General features: G+C 40.0%; 1 protein-coding gene across 6 annotated transcripts in view; it reads right to left on the minus strand.

Moving 5' to 3' along the window:
* LOC117204351 (BTB/POZ domain-containing protein KCTD1) overlaps positions 1-16,696 on the minus strand; it is a 39,986-nt gene that overhangs the window by 4,400 nt on the left and 18,890 nt on the right. For 2 of the 6 annotated variants that reach the window (XM_033441642.1, XM_033441643.1), the window contains exons 2-3: positions 11,425-11,508; positions 10,662-10,877 (exon numbers count right to left, since the gene is read on the minus strand). In XM_033441642.1, the coding sequence (XP_033297533.1) occupies positions 10,662-10,877; positions 11,425-11,453 (245 nt within the window). In that variant the 5' untranslated portion in view covers positions 11,454-11,508. Of the gene's footprint in view, positions 1-10,661; positions 10,878-11,424; positions 11,509-11,938; positions 12,180-16,696 lie in introns of those variants that run through there. The other 4 variants (XM_033441646.1, XM_033441647.1, XM_033441645.1 and 1 more) reach the window with 3 other exon arrangements.

The raw sequence follows: 16,696 nt of genomic DNA on the forward strand, positions 1-16,696 counted from the left end.
TCATAAGTACTGGAAAAAGATAGGCTACTTTTTATCCTACTATGGTCCAAAGAATTGAAAGCTAAATGTAAAGAGATAAATTCGTTCGACACCCACGTGAGTGGTCTGGATTCGAAAATCTGTTTGCTAAGTTGCCATGTTCCTTAATTTCTCGAATAAAACGATGTCGTTTGTAAGCTTGTTACACGCTTACGGTATTTTGTTTTGTTCGTTTTTAAATCTCGCTGATCGACTGACTCGATAAATCCTCGAGCAATTTTACCGAAGGGGGTACGCTGCTGTTCGTACTCGGCGACATATAAATTATACTTTCGCATTGAAGAGGTCTCGTCGAGGCGAGGCAGGTGCCGATATTCCGGTCACCTGCCAAAATCGCTCCGAGTTATGTCGGTAGCGTTGCGACCAAGAGAGCCGCAGCTGTTCCGGGCTAACAATTTTTTTAACCGAGTCACCTCCCTTGGTTCGCTTTAATTGACGATCACCGACGCAGCCGGATCGATTAACGTCACCTCGTAAATGCATATTTTGTCATTTATGCGGCTCGAATGTGCCGCTAACTAAAGGGTATCGGCGCGTTCGGTTATTATTTTATTGGATTAATGAAAACCTAATGGAAATTTTTGAAAGAAACGGCTCATCGGTTATGTGAATGAAAAGCGGTGGTTTCAGTAAAAAAACTACATCGAAATTGTCATTGTCGAGTCGGTCGTAAACTCAGATGCAACAGCGAGGCGTCTCTTTAATTCTGAAACACGATTCTGGGTACATCTTCCGCCATAACATTTACCATAAGCTTTGACCCGAATATCTGTATATCGATAAACGGCCAACAGCTGCAACATTCTGCCAGAATTTGCATATTACGAGTACTACGAAAATTTGTTCGATTGTTAAAAGAAAGTCCAATATCGATGAGAATCGATAAAATTTACTCGAATCATCCGATCGACGCAATGAAGTCACAAAATAAAGCGAAGATACGATCGAAATTGGCGCGACTATTAAAATATTTTTCAGGGGGTTGCTTATTACGCGCGCGATTTCGATCGCTTAATCCCGTGGCAACCGGATCGATTATCAGCATCGCTCGGCTTCGAGTTTCATCTCTTTATTGCGGCTACTATGCCGGAGGTGAACAGACGTACAACCGCTATCATTTTCGTGAAAGCTGCTGGAACGAATGCCTTCTGGATCGGCCAGGATGGAGAAAGGTCGGACGCGGGATGAATCGGGATAACGGGATAACGTGGCTGGGTACGAACGGTTCGTTAAAGGAAAATAAAACACGAACAAGGAAGAGAGATTAAGGAAATGAGTTCTGGTGATCTAGAGGCGTGACGATAACAGGAACACGCCAATGTATGTATATCGAAGAGGCATACGGATGCGGATGCGGATGCGGATGCGATAGCTGCGGTCCAACCGTGCCACCTTTTGCGACTCAGATTTAGAAAGTGCCTGGTGACATTTTCCAACGCGTTGCATCGAGTGTCTGGGAATTTTATCTCAGTCAAATGATATAATAGTCAACTCGTATATTTTACAGCTGCGATGTATCGTTCATGAGAAAGTTTGTTGTTAGATTATTCGTGTTAATTGGCATGGTAACATTTTGTTTTCTTAGTAACTCGATTAAATTTGTTCGCAAAGTGAACGGTAATTTTTATGTGAGGAAAATTAAAGTACAGTTAATTCATATATATAACAGTACAATAGTACGTAAGTATATAAATAACGCGGCTAACTAAAAAGAGGCAGCTACTGTTCGATTTGAAAAAATAAAAGTCATCTTGAAAGTTGAAAGATACATCCACCTAGAAGAAACTGCTGTTCATCGTAAGTTCTCTCATTCGAAACAGATTGATCGTGGACTTATTCATTTATTGAAGAAACTCACTCGAAGAGATGACTTGATCGTTTACGAAACTTTGTAAATTTATTACCTACTTTCAGAAAACTTGCATTTGTGAACCAGACAACTTGTTCAAGATCGAGAAATTACCATTAGAATAGACTTGTCGTGTTCCTCTCGCGTGCTCTTCAAATATATCTAATAATTAATTTCACAGTTTCTTGTGGAAGTCAATCAAATTAATCGAAGACAATTCGCGCTAATTAATCAAAGACAACAAACCTTCATCCATGTGTTATGAAGAAGCCGGTCAATTTTAAATAACCCTGTGATCCCCAGCTTTCTCAACTTTCGAATTTGTTTCAACCCCCACGCGTGATCGTGTCATCCGGTATCGAGAGAGGCATCGATGCGCTTTTCAATAGCAGAGGCGGTACGTTCTGCGTGCGCGGCCGAAGGTCGTCGTAATTTAGCATATAATAGACGAGTGCCCTGGAAAAAGGACGAGAGAGGGACACAGGAGGAAGAAGAGCGCGCTAAAGACGAAGGCCGCCGGGAGAACGAGCACGTTGAGCGAGATGAAAGAAAGAGAGGAGAAAGGTGGAAAGAGAGAGAGAGAGAGAGAGAGAGAGAGATAGAGATAGAAAGGGAACAAGAGCTGGAGAGCTCGGTTCTTCGTGTACCTCGATGGTGCGTTATGGCACAACGAGGGGGAAATACCGACGTAGGTATCCGGTGCCCCCTCAGGCCGGTTCCCATACCTTCCACGGCGATAACATATAATAACGACGGCCTGGTGGAGGCCCGTGGGCGATCTGACTTCAGCGGGGAAGAGAGAAAGAGAAAATACCGCGGGGTAGGTACGACGATAGCGTCGTATAGACGTGTATACGGGCCGAGAGACGATCCTCCGTCTCTTTTACTCTGCCTCGCTCTGTCTCGTTCTTCTCGACGGTACCGCGAAAGTCGAGACCGAAGGATGAGAAGGTTGCTCGCCCGAGAAAATGAAAATTCTGTGAATCCTGGGTCGGAAATTCTCCGTTTCAAAAAGAAGAACATTATCGAATATTAGTTGCTCGTTGCCGCGCCATGAGTTTTATAGCGAACGTCTATCTTTCGTCAAAGAGGTAGAACCGAATGCAGCGTTTTTTTTGCGTTCCGACTGCTGGTCGTAAACAGGTTGTAACGTAAGGGAGGGTATGTACTAGAAATTCTGCTATGGCAGAATTGTTGCTTTTAGATTATTTCTTTAGAAACTGTAAGGTGTCACACTTAGGTCTTTCGAGTTTGGCGCGATTTCTGTGTATTTTGAATATGTAACAAACTCTGTAAAAGTTCACTGAAATATTTTCGAGTATGCCGTTTAAGGATATATAAGGTTCGGATGGTCGAGAAAGTTAAAGGACATCCTTATTTTCGATGAAGTTTTACGATATACGTAGTGATCAAAATCAGTACTCTATCGGGGTTACGAGAGACAGCAGCGTCTGTCGTTATCACGATCCAAGGTAAAATCCAATTATGATTCAAACTTCTACTAAATTTCGATTTGATGGAAAACAAAGATTCTTCTGTGCATCGTACGATATAAAACACACGATCGTTTCATAGACGACCACTCCGTTTCCTTATTAAAACGTACAATGGACGATGCTGACGTAGCGAAAAGGAGGCCAGGCTGGAAGATGAACAAGATGACGAAGAAGAGAAGAAGAAACGAAGGTGAAGCTGATGGTGGTGGATAGGAGAGGCGAGGTTGGTGTTGAGAGGTGAAAAAAGCGAGAAAGTACGGACGAGGAACAAAAGGGGAAAGAAGGGCAGGATGTATGTGCCAGAAGGCCAAGAGCGCGTTGTTCGTGGGGATCCTTGCTTGGAAAGGGTGGGTGTGCGGGGGAGGAAACGGTACCAGGGGCGGAGGACGAGCGCCGTGATTACCTGGGGCGATTTCTTGGGCCCACCGACCGGCCGAGGTCCGATCCCGGGTCAGATCCGCTCGCTATGGGAAAACGCTAAACGATCGGCTCACATCACTCAGATTCCTGCTCTGCTTTTGGTATACACACACAACTATAATCTTCTTATGTGCGTGTGTGCGACGTAAACAACCGTGACTGACTTTATACCAGCGTGATTATGTAGATGCGTGAATACGCTGCTCAAATCGTGGCCCCTGAAGCTGTCTTGATCTACCTTTTCTTGATTACTTTCGCTGTGATACTCTGCTTGCGTCTGCGTGAATGTTTGGATAGCTGGAGCTACCGCTTTTGGCGTTTGTTTGATATTTTATGGTAAATTGCGAAGGAAAAAGGGATCTAATTTTAGGGGTTTGTAGTTGTTAGCTAAAACGACAGATATTTAGAGGATATTTAATCAACGTAAATCGCAAAAACAACTCATTCGATGTAAAATCTGTCTCCATAAGTGAGTAGTACTACTACTACTACTATTACTATTACTGCTACTATGTATGATTAAGTATTTTTCGTTGCTCTCAATGAATACTGCAAGCCTCAAATCTTTTTTACAACAAATGTTAAGTATCTGACTTTATAACAAGTTTGGAGCGTAAAATATTTGTAAATAAAATAACAAAATCTATTAGTGTCCAAAATTTCAAGCGAACCAACGATCCGAAGATTCTACAATCTCTTTATTACAATTTTCTTCATCTAATCAAAGTTTAAAGCCTTCTACATACCTCTCTTTTTTAATTCTTTTTCTGTACTATCTATAAACGTTCTTTGTAATACTAGCACGTGATTCGCAAACTCTGCTTTTGTCGACAATCGTTTCTCATTCCTCTCTTTCGTAAATATATTTGTTTTTTTTTGTATCCGCTCCACGAACGAGAATTCACTTTTCTTTTGTTACAATCAATGGCTTATAAACTTGTTTTACATTCTTTGTTCCAGCGTGGAAAGTTAACAATAAGAGTCACTCGAGCTTGGTAATACTACACGGTTACAAGCTGGTACCAGAGGTGCATAAAATATATGCCGTCGTTCGGTGCATGCGAACGACAATGGACTCAGGAGTTCACATGTGTGTATGTGTGCATGAACGAAACGTCTCGACCAATACAGGATCGCTTTGTCAGAGTTGGGCAAATTGCACGTGCTGGACTGAAGGGCGAGGAAACGAGGACTAGCTGGATCTCTATGGGATAGCCCGAGGGCCTTGCTAAGTCTTCAACAGGACTCTCCGGCCCGGCAGGATGATGGACGATGTTTTAGGGATTACGTGATACCGGAAGCGCAAACTAATGATCGGCGGTTACGTAATTTCTGAAAATATCTGACGGAAAATCATGCTGGCCCCTCGGATTAGTTTTAGAATAGAACGACTTGAATACGTGGTTAATACGATGACGTCGTTGAGTTCTGTTCAGAGTGGATAAATCCTTTGACTTTATGCTGCAATTGATGTTTCATCGTTGAAGAATAAATAAAATTTCCAAGTTTACAAGGCTTTCTATACGTACGTGACTGGATCGCTTTTATAAGAACAGCGTAGAAAAAATGAATATGATAAAATAAAAAACGGATATACAAGTAGTTTTTTGGTTGCGAACTTGTTGTATTCAACGGAGGGAATGTTTAATTCTGCAGAATAATTCATTGAATTTATAAATTGATCGAACGACTATTCAAATGCATTTTAACAGATACATTCTTTAATTTCAATGAATAGTTAAAAATACATGTATCCAGGAGACCTCAACGACTCCGGAGACTCTGAATATCCTAAAGAAGTGAAAGATGCTAGAGTGTGAAGATTTCTGAGACTCTAGAAATAATTGGAACGATCAACCAATTGAGAATGGGAGACCAATGACCTATAATAGATTTGGGAGGTTCCATAGTCACGAAAGATTCTGAATACCTGGAAGATTGTAGGAATTCTAGAAATCCTAAATCCTCCGTGGACCTTGACACTTCTACGGACTCTGAAGGTTCAGAAAATCATGTGACTTCAAAAATCCTGAATCGTAGAGATCACTAGTGGAGGATCCTAAAGAGGAGGATCCTAGAGGATTCCTCTAGAATCCAACAGGCGTCACAACGTCTTCGTATCATTTCCATCAATTGATTTCTATCTCGATTCCGAATATTCTCCATACTAGAAATTTATCTGAAATTTTTCATGGAAATATGAGATTTTCCATTTTCAATTAAACGCTTCATAAATAAACAGTCGATAGAAGATAAGAGCAATTCCATAGATTTAGTCTCTAATAACTCAATGCTATTCATTATAAATTTCTGAAGGTATTATCGTACATTCAAGAATTCCTAAATTGTTTCCGTAGACATTAAACATAGTATTATGATTAATATAAAGCTTCATTTGATATTTATGATGCCATCAAGAGGAGTAACTTTCTGTTGCAATATCCGACTATAATATGGAATTGTGTGTACATATAATCATTTTTTCCGTCTGTTTCAGTAAAGCTTGATTTAGGAACCATATTCAACGAGGCGAGGGTTTGCGAGTGGTTATCCCGTAACTTGCTCATGGTCGTAATCTTATCTATCCATCATCGCAATCATTATGGTTGCTGTCCATTGTCGTTCATTTCTCGAAGAGTGGCGTATAAATCCTTGTAGGTGTCTCAGGTTGGGAAACGACTATCTTCGATGCGATCTCCTGCGATTCCGTTATGTGTCGACGATAATTTACCTGGCGTAAATCAATTTTGCGAGTAACACAGGGGTACCGGATTATTTTTCACCGTTTCAATATCACTTCTGCGGGATTATTATCGTTAGATATCTTTTCTTCCAATCAAATAGAGAATTTTTATTTTTCAAAAGGAGATATCTATCTTCGAAAGTAATATTCTTTGAATTTTCATCTATGAGGGAAATTTCTCGGAAGAAACGTACAGAACAAATTTTTTAATTTAAATGTATACGATGTTAATTTACAAGTTTGTAGCTTTTGTCAATTTTGTACAAAAATATTGTAATAGCTTGGTTCGTATGATCTTTAACTATGTATTTTTTTTGCAAGTTAATGTCGACATAGCAGTCGCTCATTAAAATGTTTCAAGCGAGTCGCGTTGCAGCGTTGAATTAAATCGAGTTAGATGTTTTAAGCGCGATTTGCCCTGCGTTTAATGGGTGAAAGGTGTAACTTACTTATCATACAATGCGCTATGCATTGGAACGATCGCGACTTTTACTGCCTTTCGCTGTTGTGTTCTTCTTTTTTGCTTCGAGCGTATGTAAAATGCATACGATGGTTACACCAGGAAGTGAATAACTTATATCTGCAAGACTAAAGAAAGGATGCTTTCATTTCCTTCTTGTTAATTTTATTTCAATCAAACAACCTTTGTATTTTACTAAGTAGGTACATATTTTGAATTTTTATCCGCTATGAATAAAATTCATTCACGGGTATATTCATTATTCATTTAATCTATCTGAACTCGACGAAGGATAAATAATTCATATAATAGAAGTTCACTGATTTTCCTCCCACGTTCAAACAAACGAATTGCTCTAGCATGAGTCCAGCTAACTCCAACTAAAATTTCCTTCCAATACACGGCGATCTACTGTATTCGTTAAATATAATTAATAATTCGCTAATCACTTTCCTCAATATCGTATTTTCTATTAACCAGATCGTTTCTTAATTAGAAACTGCTATAATCACGGTCATTGCAAATAAACAAAAAGAAACCATATTCAGCTATGTGTAGCCGTGTCCAATTATGTTTTATAATCTTCCGAACTATAATACAAATTTAACACATATGAAACAACACGTAAGAAAATAGGGGCCCGCTAAACGAGGATATTATGTCGGATCAGTTCTCTCGTATATTTCTCCTCTTCCTCTCAAAACTGAACAGTAGATAATTGCTTCATGCAATAATTTCCATAATTAGGCCGATACATTCCTCGCAGACAAATTGAGTCGAGCAAACTCTGCTCGTATAAAGTGGTAAAAGTAGAAAATACCGATACAAGGTGTTTAAAGAAACGAAATAGAAGAAAAGAGTAACGTGTAACACGGTAGTAGAAATTCCTTTAGCATATTTCCATCAGATCATTCTCACGAAAGACCTTGTCGCGCGATTCTGTCGCGTTCCTATTCTAATAGCGATACGATCGAGTGTACGGTAATCTGGCGATACTTTCGACAAAACAATAAGGTCGACGGCGTATAATGAAGGAGGAAGGTGCAATGGAGCGTGTCGAAGGAGATGGCGGAGAGGTTGCCAGGCGGTTTTCTACGATATATCCACGGGCTGATTGGCCTCACTTCTCCGGCTCTTTTCTCTCGATTCTTGTGCGTCACGTCGCGACACTTATCCTCGCCTGTCGTTTACCTTCGCTTGCAGCGTTCCCACCGATTAAAATCCAAACGAACGATGCGAATCTGACCGCTGATCGATCGAAAACGAAGCCAAGCTACGTCACGACGGTTCGATCAACCGCGAAACCAACCGCGACAGGAGTCAAATCCAGTTTTATCCGTTCGAATCTCGTCTCTTTGGTCTGCTTCTCTTATCTTCTATACTTCATTAACCGTGTTATCGCGTAATTGATACGAACTGGCGGCAAACGATCCATGTTGTTTAATCCATCGCGTTATGACGAGTCGAGTTATGTCCGTGATAAGGATTGTAGTTTTAATTTAATAAAGATCACATGTTCTTACACGTTGCTGGATCGCTACCAAAAAGTCGACATCCACGATTTTCCTCGTCGGTATCGCGAGGACCATATCTCATGAAATTAACAAACGAGACAGTTTGCTTAACGAGGCTCTCTTATGAGCATTCGCAAGCTCATCGCGGTCGAAGAAGGAAAAATCGAGCGCCAGCGACTCGGTTAATGATTCCGTTAACGATAGTAGGCATTCGCTTGCCAATTAGAATTAACTTTGCCATGAATTCGCTCGGTTTCGCTGGATCCTATGCCGCGCGGACGACTTAATGATTCTCTTAACCCTAGCCGAGGCACCGGATATCCATCCACGTCCACGTTAGTTATCTTACGGACGGTGGATCGTAACGAGCATCGGTAGAATATCGTCGGACGAGCACGTAACTGTATCGCGGTGCCATTTTATGGTCTACCGTGTTACGCTACCATCCGAAAGGTAACCACCGTGAGAGGAACTAAAGAAAGGCGCGATGCTCGACTCAAATCGAAATTTATTAACGTCGAGTCCGATGAACTGGTGATTTATCACGTTGTCGATCGATGAGATCTGTTTGTGTACTCGTGCGTGTAGATTCAGTAGGTTGATACACTCAACGAAGTAAAGTTAATGGAAAGACGCCAAAGAGCTGTGTTGCACGTCCGTTATACTCAGGTATCTCGCGAAATTCAACATCGATGGAATTGTTTGATTTCTCAGGTGTTGGACTCGAGGAAGATTTTTGTAATCGAGGGATTGGGAGGATGGTTCGAAGAGATTAAAGTCTCTTCTCGGTACAAAGTGTGGTTGTGCTTTCACGTTACGTCTCTTTTATGCATAAAGTACACGAGTATACCGCAAATAGCCTTTGGACACTGTCGAGCATAGTAACGGTGTGCCTGATTGCGAGCGATATGTTCCCTGAGATATTGCCTGCTACGAACATCCTGGAGCGTTGTCGATGGTCACGTTTCCGCGATCCGGACATCACGCTCCCTTTCTACTCTCTCGCGGCGGAATTCTTCGGACTGTGGAAACGGTTTTCGCGCGGACGCGGAGCCGCTTTGATGCAAAACGTTCGGTTTCTGAGGTTTATATATGTAGACAATTTATTCGCCAGTTCTATCCTAGCATTCGCAGTGATATTTGTAAATAGTTCAAAAGGATAAAAATTGAAATAGGATGCGGAAGACGTAATTTATTTTTGAAAAATCGTTCTCTCTAAGAACGATATTTTAAGATTATAAAGTTCTAAATACGATAGGGAAGATTTCACATTATCGAGACCTTAGTATCTCAAGCACAATATTTTATTTCCAAGCGATAAAAGCCCTTCAAACACGGTGGATAAAAGATAACATGTTCTCGAGAGCTTGCTTATTTCATGTACGATATTTATTGCGAAACAATAAATTTCGAAATATGAAATAGAAGGGCTAACTTATTTTCGATAGATCGTTAGTTTAAGTACGATATTTTTTAATTGGAAACGGTAAAAATTCCAAATAAGATGCGGAGCAACTAGTCTACATACTTTCGAAAATTCTCTGTCTCAAGCACAATATCGTATACTGTAAAGACAAATTTCCAAACACAATGGAGAGGTACTAACCCATTTTCGAGATCTCGCTATCTTAAGCACGATATTTTAATGGCTAACGACACACAAGTGTCGATTTCAACTTTCCCGTCGGAATGCCGTCTCGACCGTCTCGATCGTTCGTAAAAATATCTATCTCGCATTCATTATCGCAGATTTCACTTTTCAGCGCGTAATATATTAGAACGACAGCAGCGTATCCGTTCGAGGATCGAGATCTGCGAACTTTCCACGAAATTATTCTAGTCTTCATCCCTTTGCTTCACGCTTGACAGAACATTTCTCTGTATATCAAAGGACAATGATGTTTAAGCTTCTCGTGGTCCTCGAAAACAAACGAGAAAAATATTTTTAATATTTTAGACAAATCTTGAGCCACAGAATCTTCAAATCAAAATCTATCGAAATCGTCTCATATGTTTCTCAAATTTCAGAATTTTTTTAACGATGGAGAAGTGCGATTTAGTTGAGAAACGATCAAAAGAACGCAATTGTACATGCATTGTACCACTAGTCTCGCAAGGATCAAGTAGTGTATGTACTTACTTGGTGAGAGTTTCGAGCGAGGACGTGTATATCGTGCCACCTACGTCGATGTGTACCGGCGCCGTGTATCTGGAAGCGGCGGCCACGCAGGGTATTCCGGTCATCTTCTGGTTATAAGCTGGTGCAGCCGGTGTCGGTGGCGTCGGCGACGAAGAATTCGACATTGTGGGCGACGTGGCCGGCGAACTGCTTGGCGACAGCAATCTGAGAAAGATACTTTCGACATTAGCCACCATCAGGCCGTGTTCCTTCTACGAGGCTTCGAAATTGTTGCCTCAATAATTTAGGAAAGGGTAAGGTTAAGGGTAAAAAATCGCTGTCTTAAAATTTTTGAATATAGGGTGTAGGATATTAATTACTCGTATTAAATTAATTCTAGTTTTTGTAGAATATGTAATGTTTTTAATGAATAGTTTGCAACTAGCTAGTAGTTAATTGCTTGAATTTTTTGATATTTAGACTTTATAGAATACGATAGACTTTTAAAATGATTTCTTATAGTTGCTTTTCTCTAATGTTCAATTGCTTGCAACTACCTTGTAGTTAATTGATTTATTAATAGTTACCGAGAAGGAAGACATTATCGTTTCCATTGTAAAGATTTATGCGTTCGTGTAATTCTCGTTACATTCTACGACCGATTGTTAGATGTTACGTAAGATCGAAGAATTTCAATTGCACGGAGGCGTATCATTTTCTCGATGTTCCACGGTATATTACGCTTTGCTCTTTAAGAGTATAACTTGAACGTGGTTCTATTTACCTCATTTTAATTTGAGCGCTAGGGAACATATTGCGTTGTGCCAGCTCCGCCTTCGCCTCCTTTCCGTCGGCCTCACATTTCCGTCTGTAATTAAAAATCCACGTAACGTAATCTTGCACACTAATACATCTAGCATGCTAAAAAGAAATTTTATGTTACAAAAACCACAAGAGTAGTAAAATCTCTTTTCCTGGAATTATCAAATATTAGGTTGTGTAATAAGCTCATTCACGTTTCCTTAAAAGTGCGCAAGAAGTGTTATTACCTTCCTATGTAGTCTGTTTAATCAAGAAGTATTTATCTCATATCTCTATAAATATATCTTTCATCAGAAAATTAAATATGTGTATCTTAATATACTTTAAATAATTTGCATAATATTTTCCCACATATATATACACTAGTGAAGGGAAAACGAATTTATTACTCAACTTAGTACCAACGTTTTGTTTCAAAATCTTTTCAGACAGAATTCTGTACCCGAGCAGAAGCCCTAAAACAGTAGCCAACAGACTTCGTAGTAAATCGAAAAAACGAATTCCAAAACACGACATAAACAAATGGTAACACGTTTCAGCCAGCTTTCTCCGGCGAGGTATCAGCGTTTTCTTCTTCTTTTCCATCCTACCCTGTGCTCTCGCTTATCTCTCGTTCTAAATTCCGACCGATTGGCTTTCCATCGTACGAATCCAGAAACTATCGAGGAAAATGTGACTTTTCCCGAAATCGGCAATAGTTGCTGCGGCGACTATTTTTTAAAACGCGAACTATTTTTTATCTACGAACGATGATGATTTTTGTTATGTTTTTGATTAGTTGGAGTATTTTAATATGAAATAGTTGAAAAGGATAAATTTGCCGGGTTTTATCGAAAGATACAACTAATGTACGCTATTTGAAACTTTTGAAGTATTTAGGAGAATGATATAAATATATATTTAACTTCAAAACCAAATAAATGCACACTTTTGCTAGTATATAGTACATTGACAGTAATAAGTGGCTATTCTCTGTATAAATGGAATTTCTCTGCTATAAAAGTTAGAAAATATAATTTATTACTATACCACAGACATGAATCCAAATATGTATATGTATATTTCTATGGACACTAAGAAAATAGAATTTAAATGCAGATACATTTCATCTTCTAAATATAATATCTACCAGGTATTTTGAAGATTTTCTACTAACAATCTCTACACTTCTGTCCGAGCAAATCTCCCATAAACACACGTACACCCGTATTCCACTTGTCATACGCAGACACGTGCGAGTGTGTCTGTGGTTTCCGATCATCCTTTTTCCCCGACGTTGAAACCGCGACGATGGACGCCGCCATTTAGAAGTCAAAACAGCGCTGCACACGCTGACATTAGCGCGGAACTTTCCCTCTAACGAGGTCGCGTGATTCCAAGCGGTACTCGACGCGGCTCGATTTAATTTATTGATCCTCGCGGTTGGTCGCCGACGACGATAACGCTGATCTAGCGGGTCATTGTTTTCGGTCTAGCCGTTGACCCGGAAAGTTTTCGAACGTTACCACACGCGCTACCGAGCCACTACAACGATTTTCATATGTATTAATAAGGCAATTAACGGCGAAACAATATTTAACGAGCACCGTTGGCCGAGGGAAAACCAAACTCGCCGTGGTCCGACGAATGAGAAAAGTGGAAGGGATGGTCGGTCTGGTCGGCGGTTTGCGAACAGAGAACCCTGACTCATTTCCAGCCTATGTACACACTGCGATCCTGCTCGCTTTGTTCTAAAGTTCTCCTCTGTTCGCCGCGCGGAATCCTTCCGGTTCGGATGACGATACGCGGATTCGTTGAGAATTCTGAGTACAACCAGATATATATTTAACAAAAAAAATTAATAAATAGCAATCTTTCGATGAGTTTAGGAAAATGTTCTATTGTATTTATTCGGAGCATTTGTCAAATTTCGCTTCGTACTACTTAAAATTCTCTTTAGTCCGTATTTAAATCCAATACTATCACTATTGTGGTGGTAGTGACAGACTGGTTTTTATCTTTTGAAGAGAAATAGCTAGAGAATAAACGAGAGGAATAGGCTATAGAGATAGAGTTTATGTAGGTGGTAATGCAACGAAGGAAGGTTTACAAGGTACTAACATTGTCGTTGCTTCGAGAGTATGCAAGTGGATCATGGATTGTTCATTCAGTTCTAAGTTAGTTTAGAAATACGTTTGGAGATATTGGAAAGCGGGGAACAAGATACGAATGAATTTATGGGTGAAATCAACTTAACCGTTTAAGGTTGAGTGTTATCAGAAGTCGTAGGAGGAAATGGTAAAGATACAGTTCACTGTTTCTGGATATCTGTTAGCGTCGTTACACGAGAAATTTATCTGCGTGTATAACTGTGAATCTGTCGAAGTTAAAAAATATTTCGGCGATCTTTTGGTGTGTTTGATCGTTCACATTAATTTTTGTTATTTAGAAACGAATAAAGTTCACGTTAATATTGTTTTACGCAACTTTTGTATTTAGTATTTCGTATTTAATACAAATGATATAAGTTAATGTTATCAGTTTTCATATACTTGTTTGTTTCTTTAACTTCTCACGCAGCTGAAGATTCTGGTATTTATCGTGTACCCCGTGACTGATTGTGTTCCACTGACGTTCTTAAAATATGACTTCACGGTTAACAGGTAAGATTGATTTATTGTACTAAGGCCACACGCTGCAACGTATACAAATCCTTCTCCGCGATATTGGTTTGGTGTTTTAAGTTAAGCGAGTTAATTTTCAATCGGTCTTTTCTTACAACGATGCAAATTCCGAGATAAATTAAAAAAAGAAAACAGTTTTTGCAACATCGTCCCTTTTTCCAGCTTTTCGATCTATGGAGTTGATCAATGTGGTTTCTCAATGCCTCAGCTGCGGCTGGCATACTACTGTGGTAACAGTCGTGCTTTAACTACTCGGACATACAAACGACAGACCGCAAAAGTCTAATTACTAATTACCAACGACGACACAAAACCCTTGCCACAAGGATGGCGCGAGCTTAAATCAACCGCAACATCACCCCGATGTAGTCGCTTGTGTTCGAGTCTCCGCGAGTTCCAGCTCGCCCTCCACGGCATAAATCATTACACGAGCTCTGTAACGTTAACCTCCGCCCGTATAAACACCAATAAATATGAGACTGTGTAACGTGGGGGGGGGGGGGTATTAAAGAACCCTGGCCGAAGTACCATCAACCACGAAACTCGAGAAGCAAAGAAGGTTCTCGTCGTCGTGGCGATATTTATTTTCAGCCTGTGAGCCAGAGAGTTCCTGCGACGTCGATGGGGACGAAGGTAAGGCCAAGGGGACTGGTTTCTCTTTCCACCTCCTCCCCCACCTTTTTCCGCCTCCTCCAACTCTTCGTCTTCGTCTTCTTCTTCTTTTCTCCGCGGTGTACCAGCATGCGCTGCGGCGCATCGCCGCAGGGACCACGTGAAACGCGATGCAGCGCGTTTTCTTCGTCGCTCCGAGTGGAAGTCGTCGAGCGATCCGCATCCTCTCGGCGTAGTACACTGTTTGAAAACCGCTGTGTGACAGAGACAGGCTCGTATTTTCCTTTTTTTTAAGCTTCTAAGTCCGTAGAGATTCTTCGTTAGAATATTATTTACCTATAAAATTGCTTAAGTACAATAGTTTCGAAGTCTTTAAGGATCCTTCATTAGAGTATGTATTATTTATCTATCTAATTATTTAAGTCCTTAAGGATCACTCGATAAAATTTTGTTTAACCGTTAGAATGATTTACAAGTAGGATAACGTGTAGATGAAAGATGTTTCTTTTTCTCCTTGCCATGCTGCAATTCGTCATCACCTTGAAACGTAAGTGGGAAACTTAAGTTTAGGAAAAAGTTCGGATTATTGAATTATCGTTGTTGAACTATGTATTCGAATTAGTACGGATTGGTCAAAATTTCGTAGCCATCTTCTTCTGGTACAGCTCTTTGCGCGTTTCTTCGTTGACGGAGGGCGGCTACCATACAACAACCATGCTCGTCGCCCGGAGCGACGATCGACGGTTTCGCGCCTTTGACTTTTATGAATGTAGAGTAACGGTTGAATATATACGGTGTGGTTGTTTGTTTGGACCTGGTTGGTCCATATATTTTAATTGACACGCGGCCGCTGGAATCGGGGCGACGATAAATCCTCCAGGTAGGAGGGAATGCGCAGAGGGTTGCTTGGGGGGCGTGAAGTAACGCAAGAAGAGTTGTTAGCTGGAATAAGTGGCGAAGGTTGATTTTTTTGATGCTGATGGAACTAGTGGTAGATCGGTTGAAGAGATGTAACAATAGGCGATACGCGTTATGCGTACTTTTCTTTGGTTTATGATTTGCGTAATTTATTTTATTTAGAAATTGTTGTGTATCATCGATGTGGTAAGTGCTTTTAGTTGATTTATTCGTAGCGAATCCGAATGAAGATTTAAGATATAATTTATTTAATTTGAGAGTTGATATTACGAGCGTATTTGTTACGAGCTTTCACTTGATTTATCGGTAATAAATTTCAAGGAAGCTGTAATATTCCATAATGTATATAATTAAAAAGCTGTTACCACAGTTGTGATAGGTAATTGCACGTGGTATATCGATCATGAATTTGGACGAAGATTCCATTTGTTTAATTTAAAATCCATATTAGACGAATGCGATAGATATTCGAGTTTGGTTTAGTAACGATGTTTTTGAAAAACGTAATATGTAATTCACTTCTCTTGGATTTATTGATGACGAATTTAAAAAATGATGGATTCAATATTATACAAGTAGTTTTAACACGGTTCGAAGTGCAAAGTAAGAAAAGAAGAACCGATTGTGAGTTGAAGAAGTTTTATGTTAGTGTACATAACAACGATCGACCTTTGAATACCTTTGGGCGATCGATTAGCGTATGCAAATTCTATTAATACAAATACGCGTATGAACGTAGTTGTAATTAACTTCGATCATAATTGCACACTAAATTGCGAATAAAAACAATGCAGAAATAATCAATTTCCTTAGCACTGTGCTCTAAATTTTCTTGTTTTCTAATTTTCTATTTTAATTCGATAGTTATGTAAGCGTAAACATTCAACTGCTCTTGTTTCGTTACGTTGCATAATTAATATTATATACTGGTACATAATCGCGATAAAATATGAACGAAGATAGGCAGAACTAGCCGGAGAAAGTGAAAGAACACCGCAGCAACGATTTCAGTAACAGCTGTCCCGTCGAGTTGGGGCCTTG

This window comes from Bombus bifarius, unplaced genomic scaffold, assembly GCF_011952205.1.
Source record: "Bombus bifarius isolate JDL3187 unplaced genomic scaffold, Bbif_JDL3187 scf7180000007978, whole genome shotgun sequence".
Lineage (NCBI taxonomy): Eukaryota > Metazoa > Arthropoda > Insecta > Hymenoptera > Apidae > Bombus > Bombus bifarius.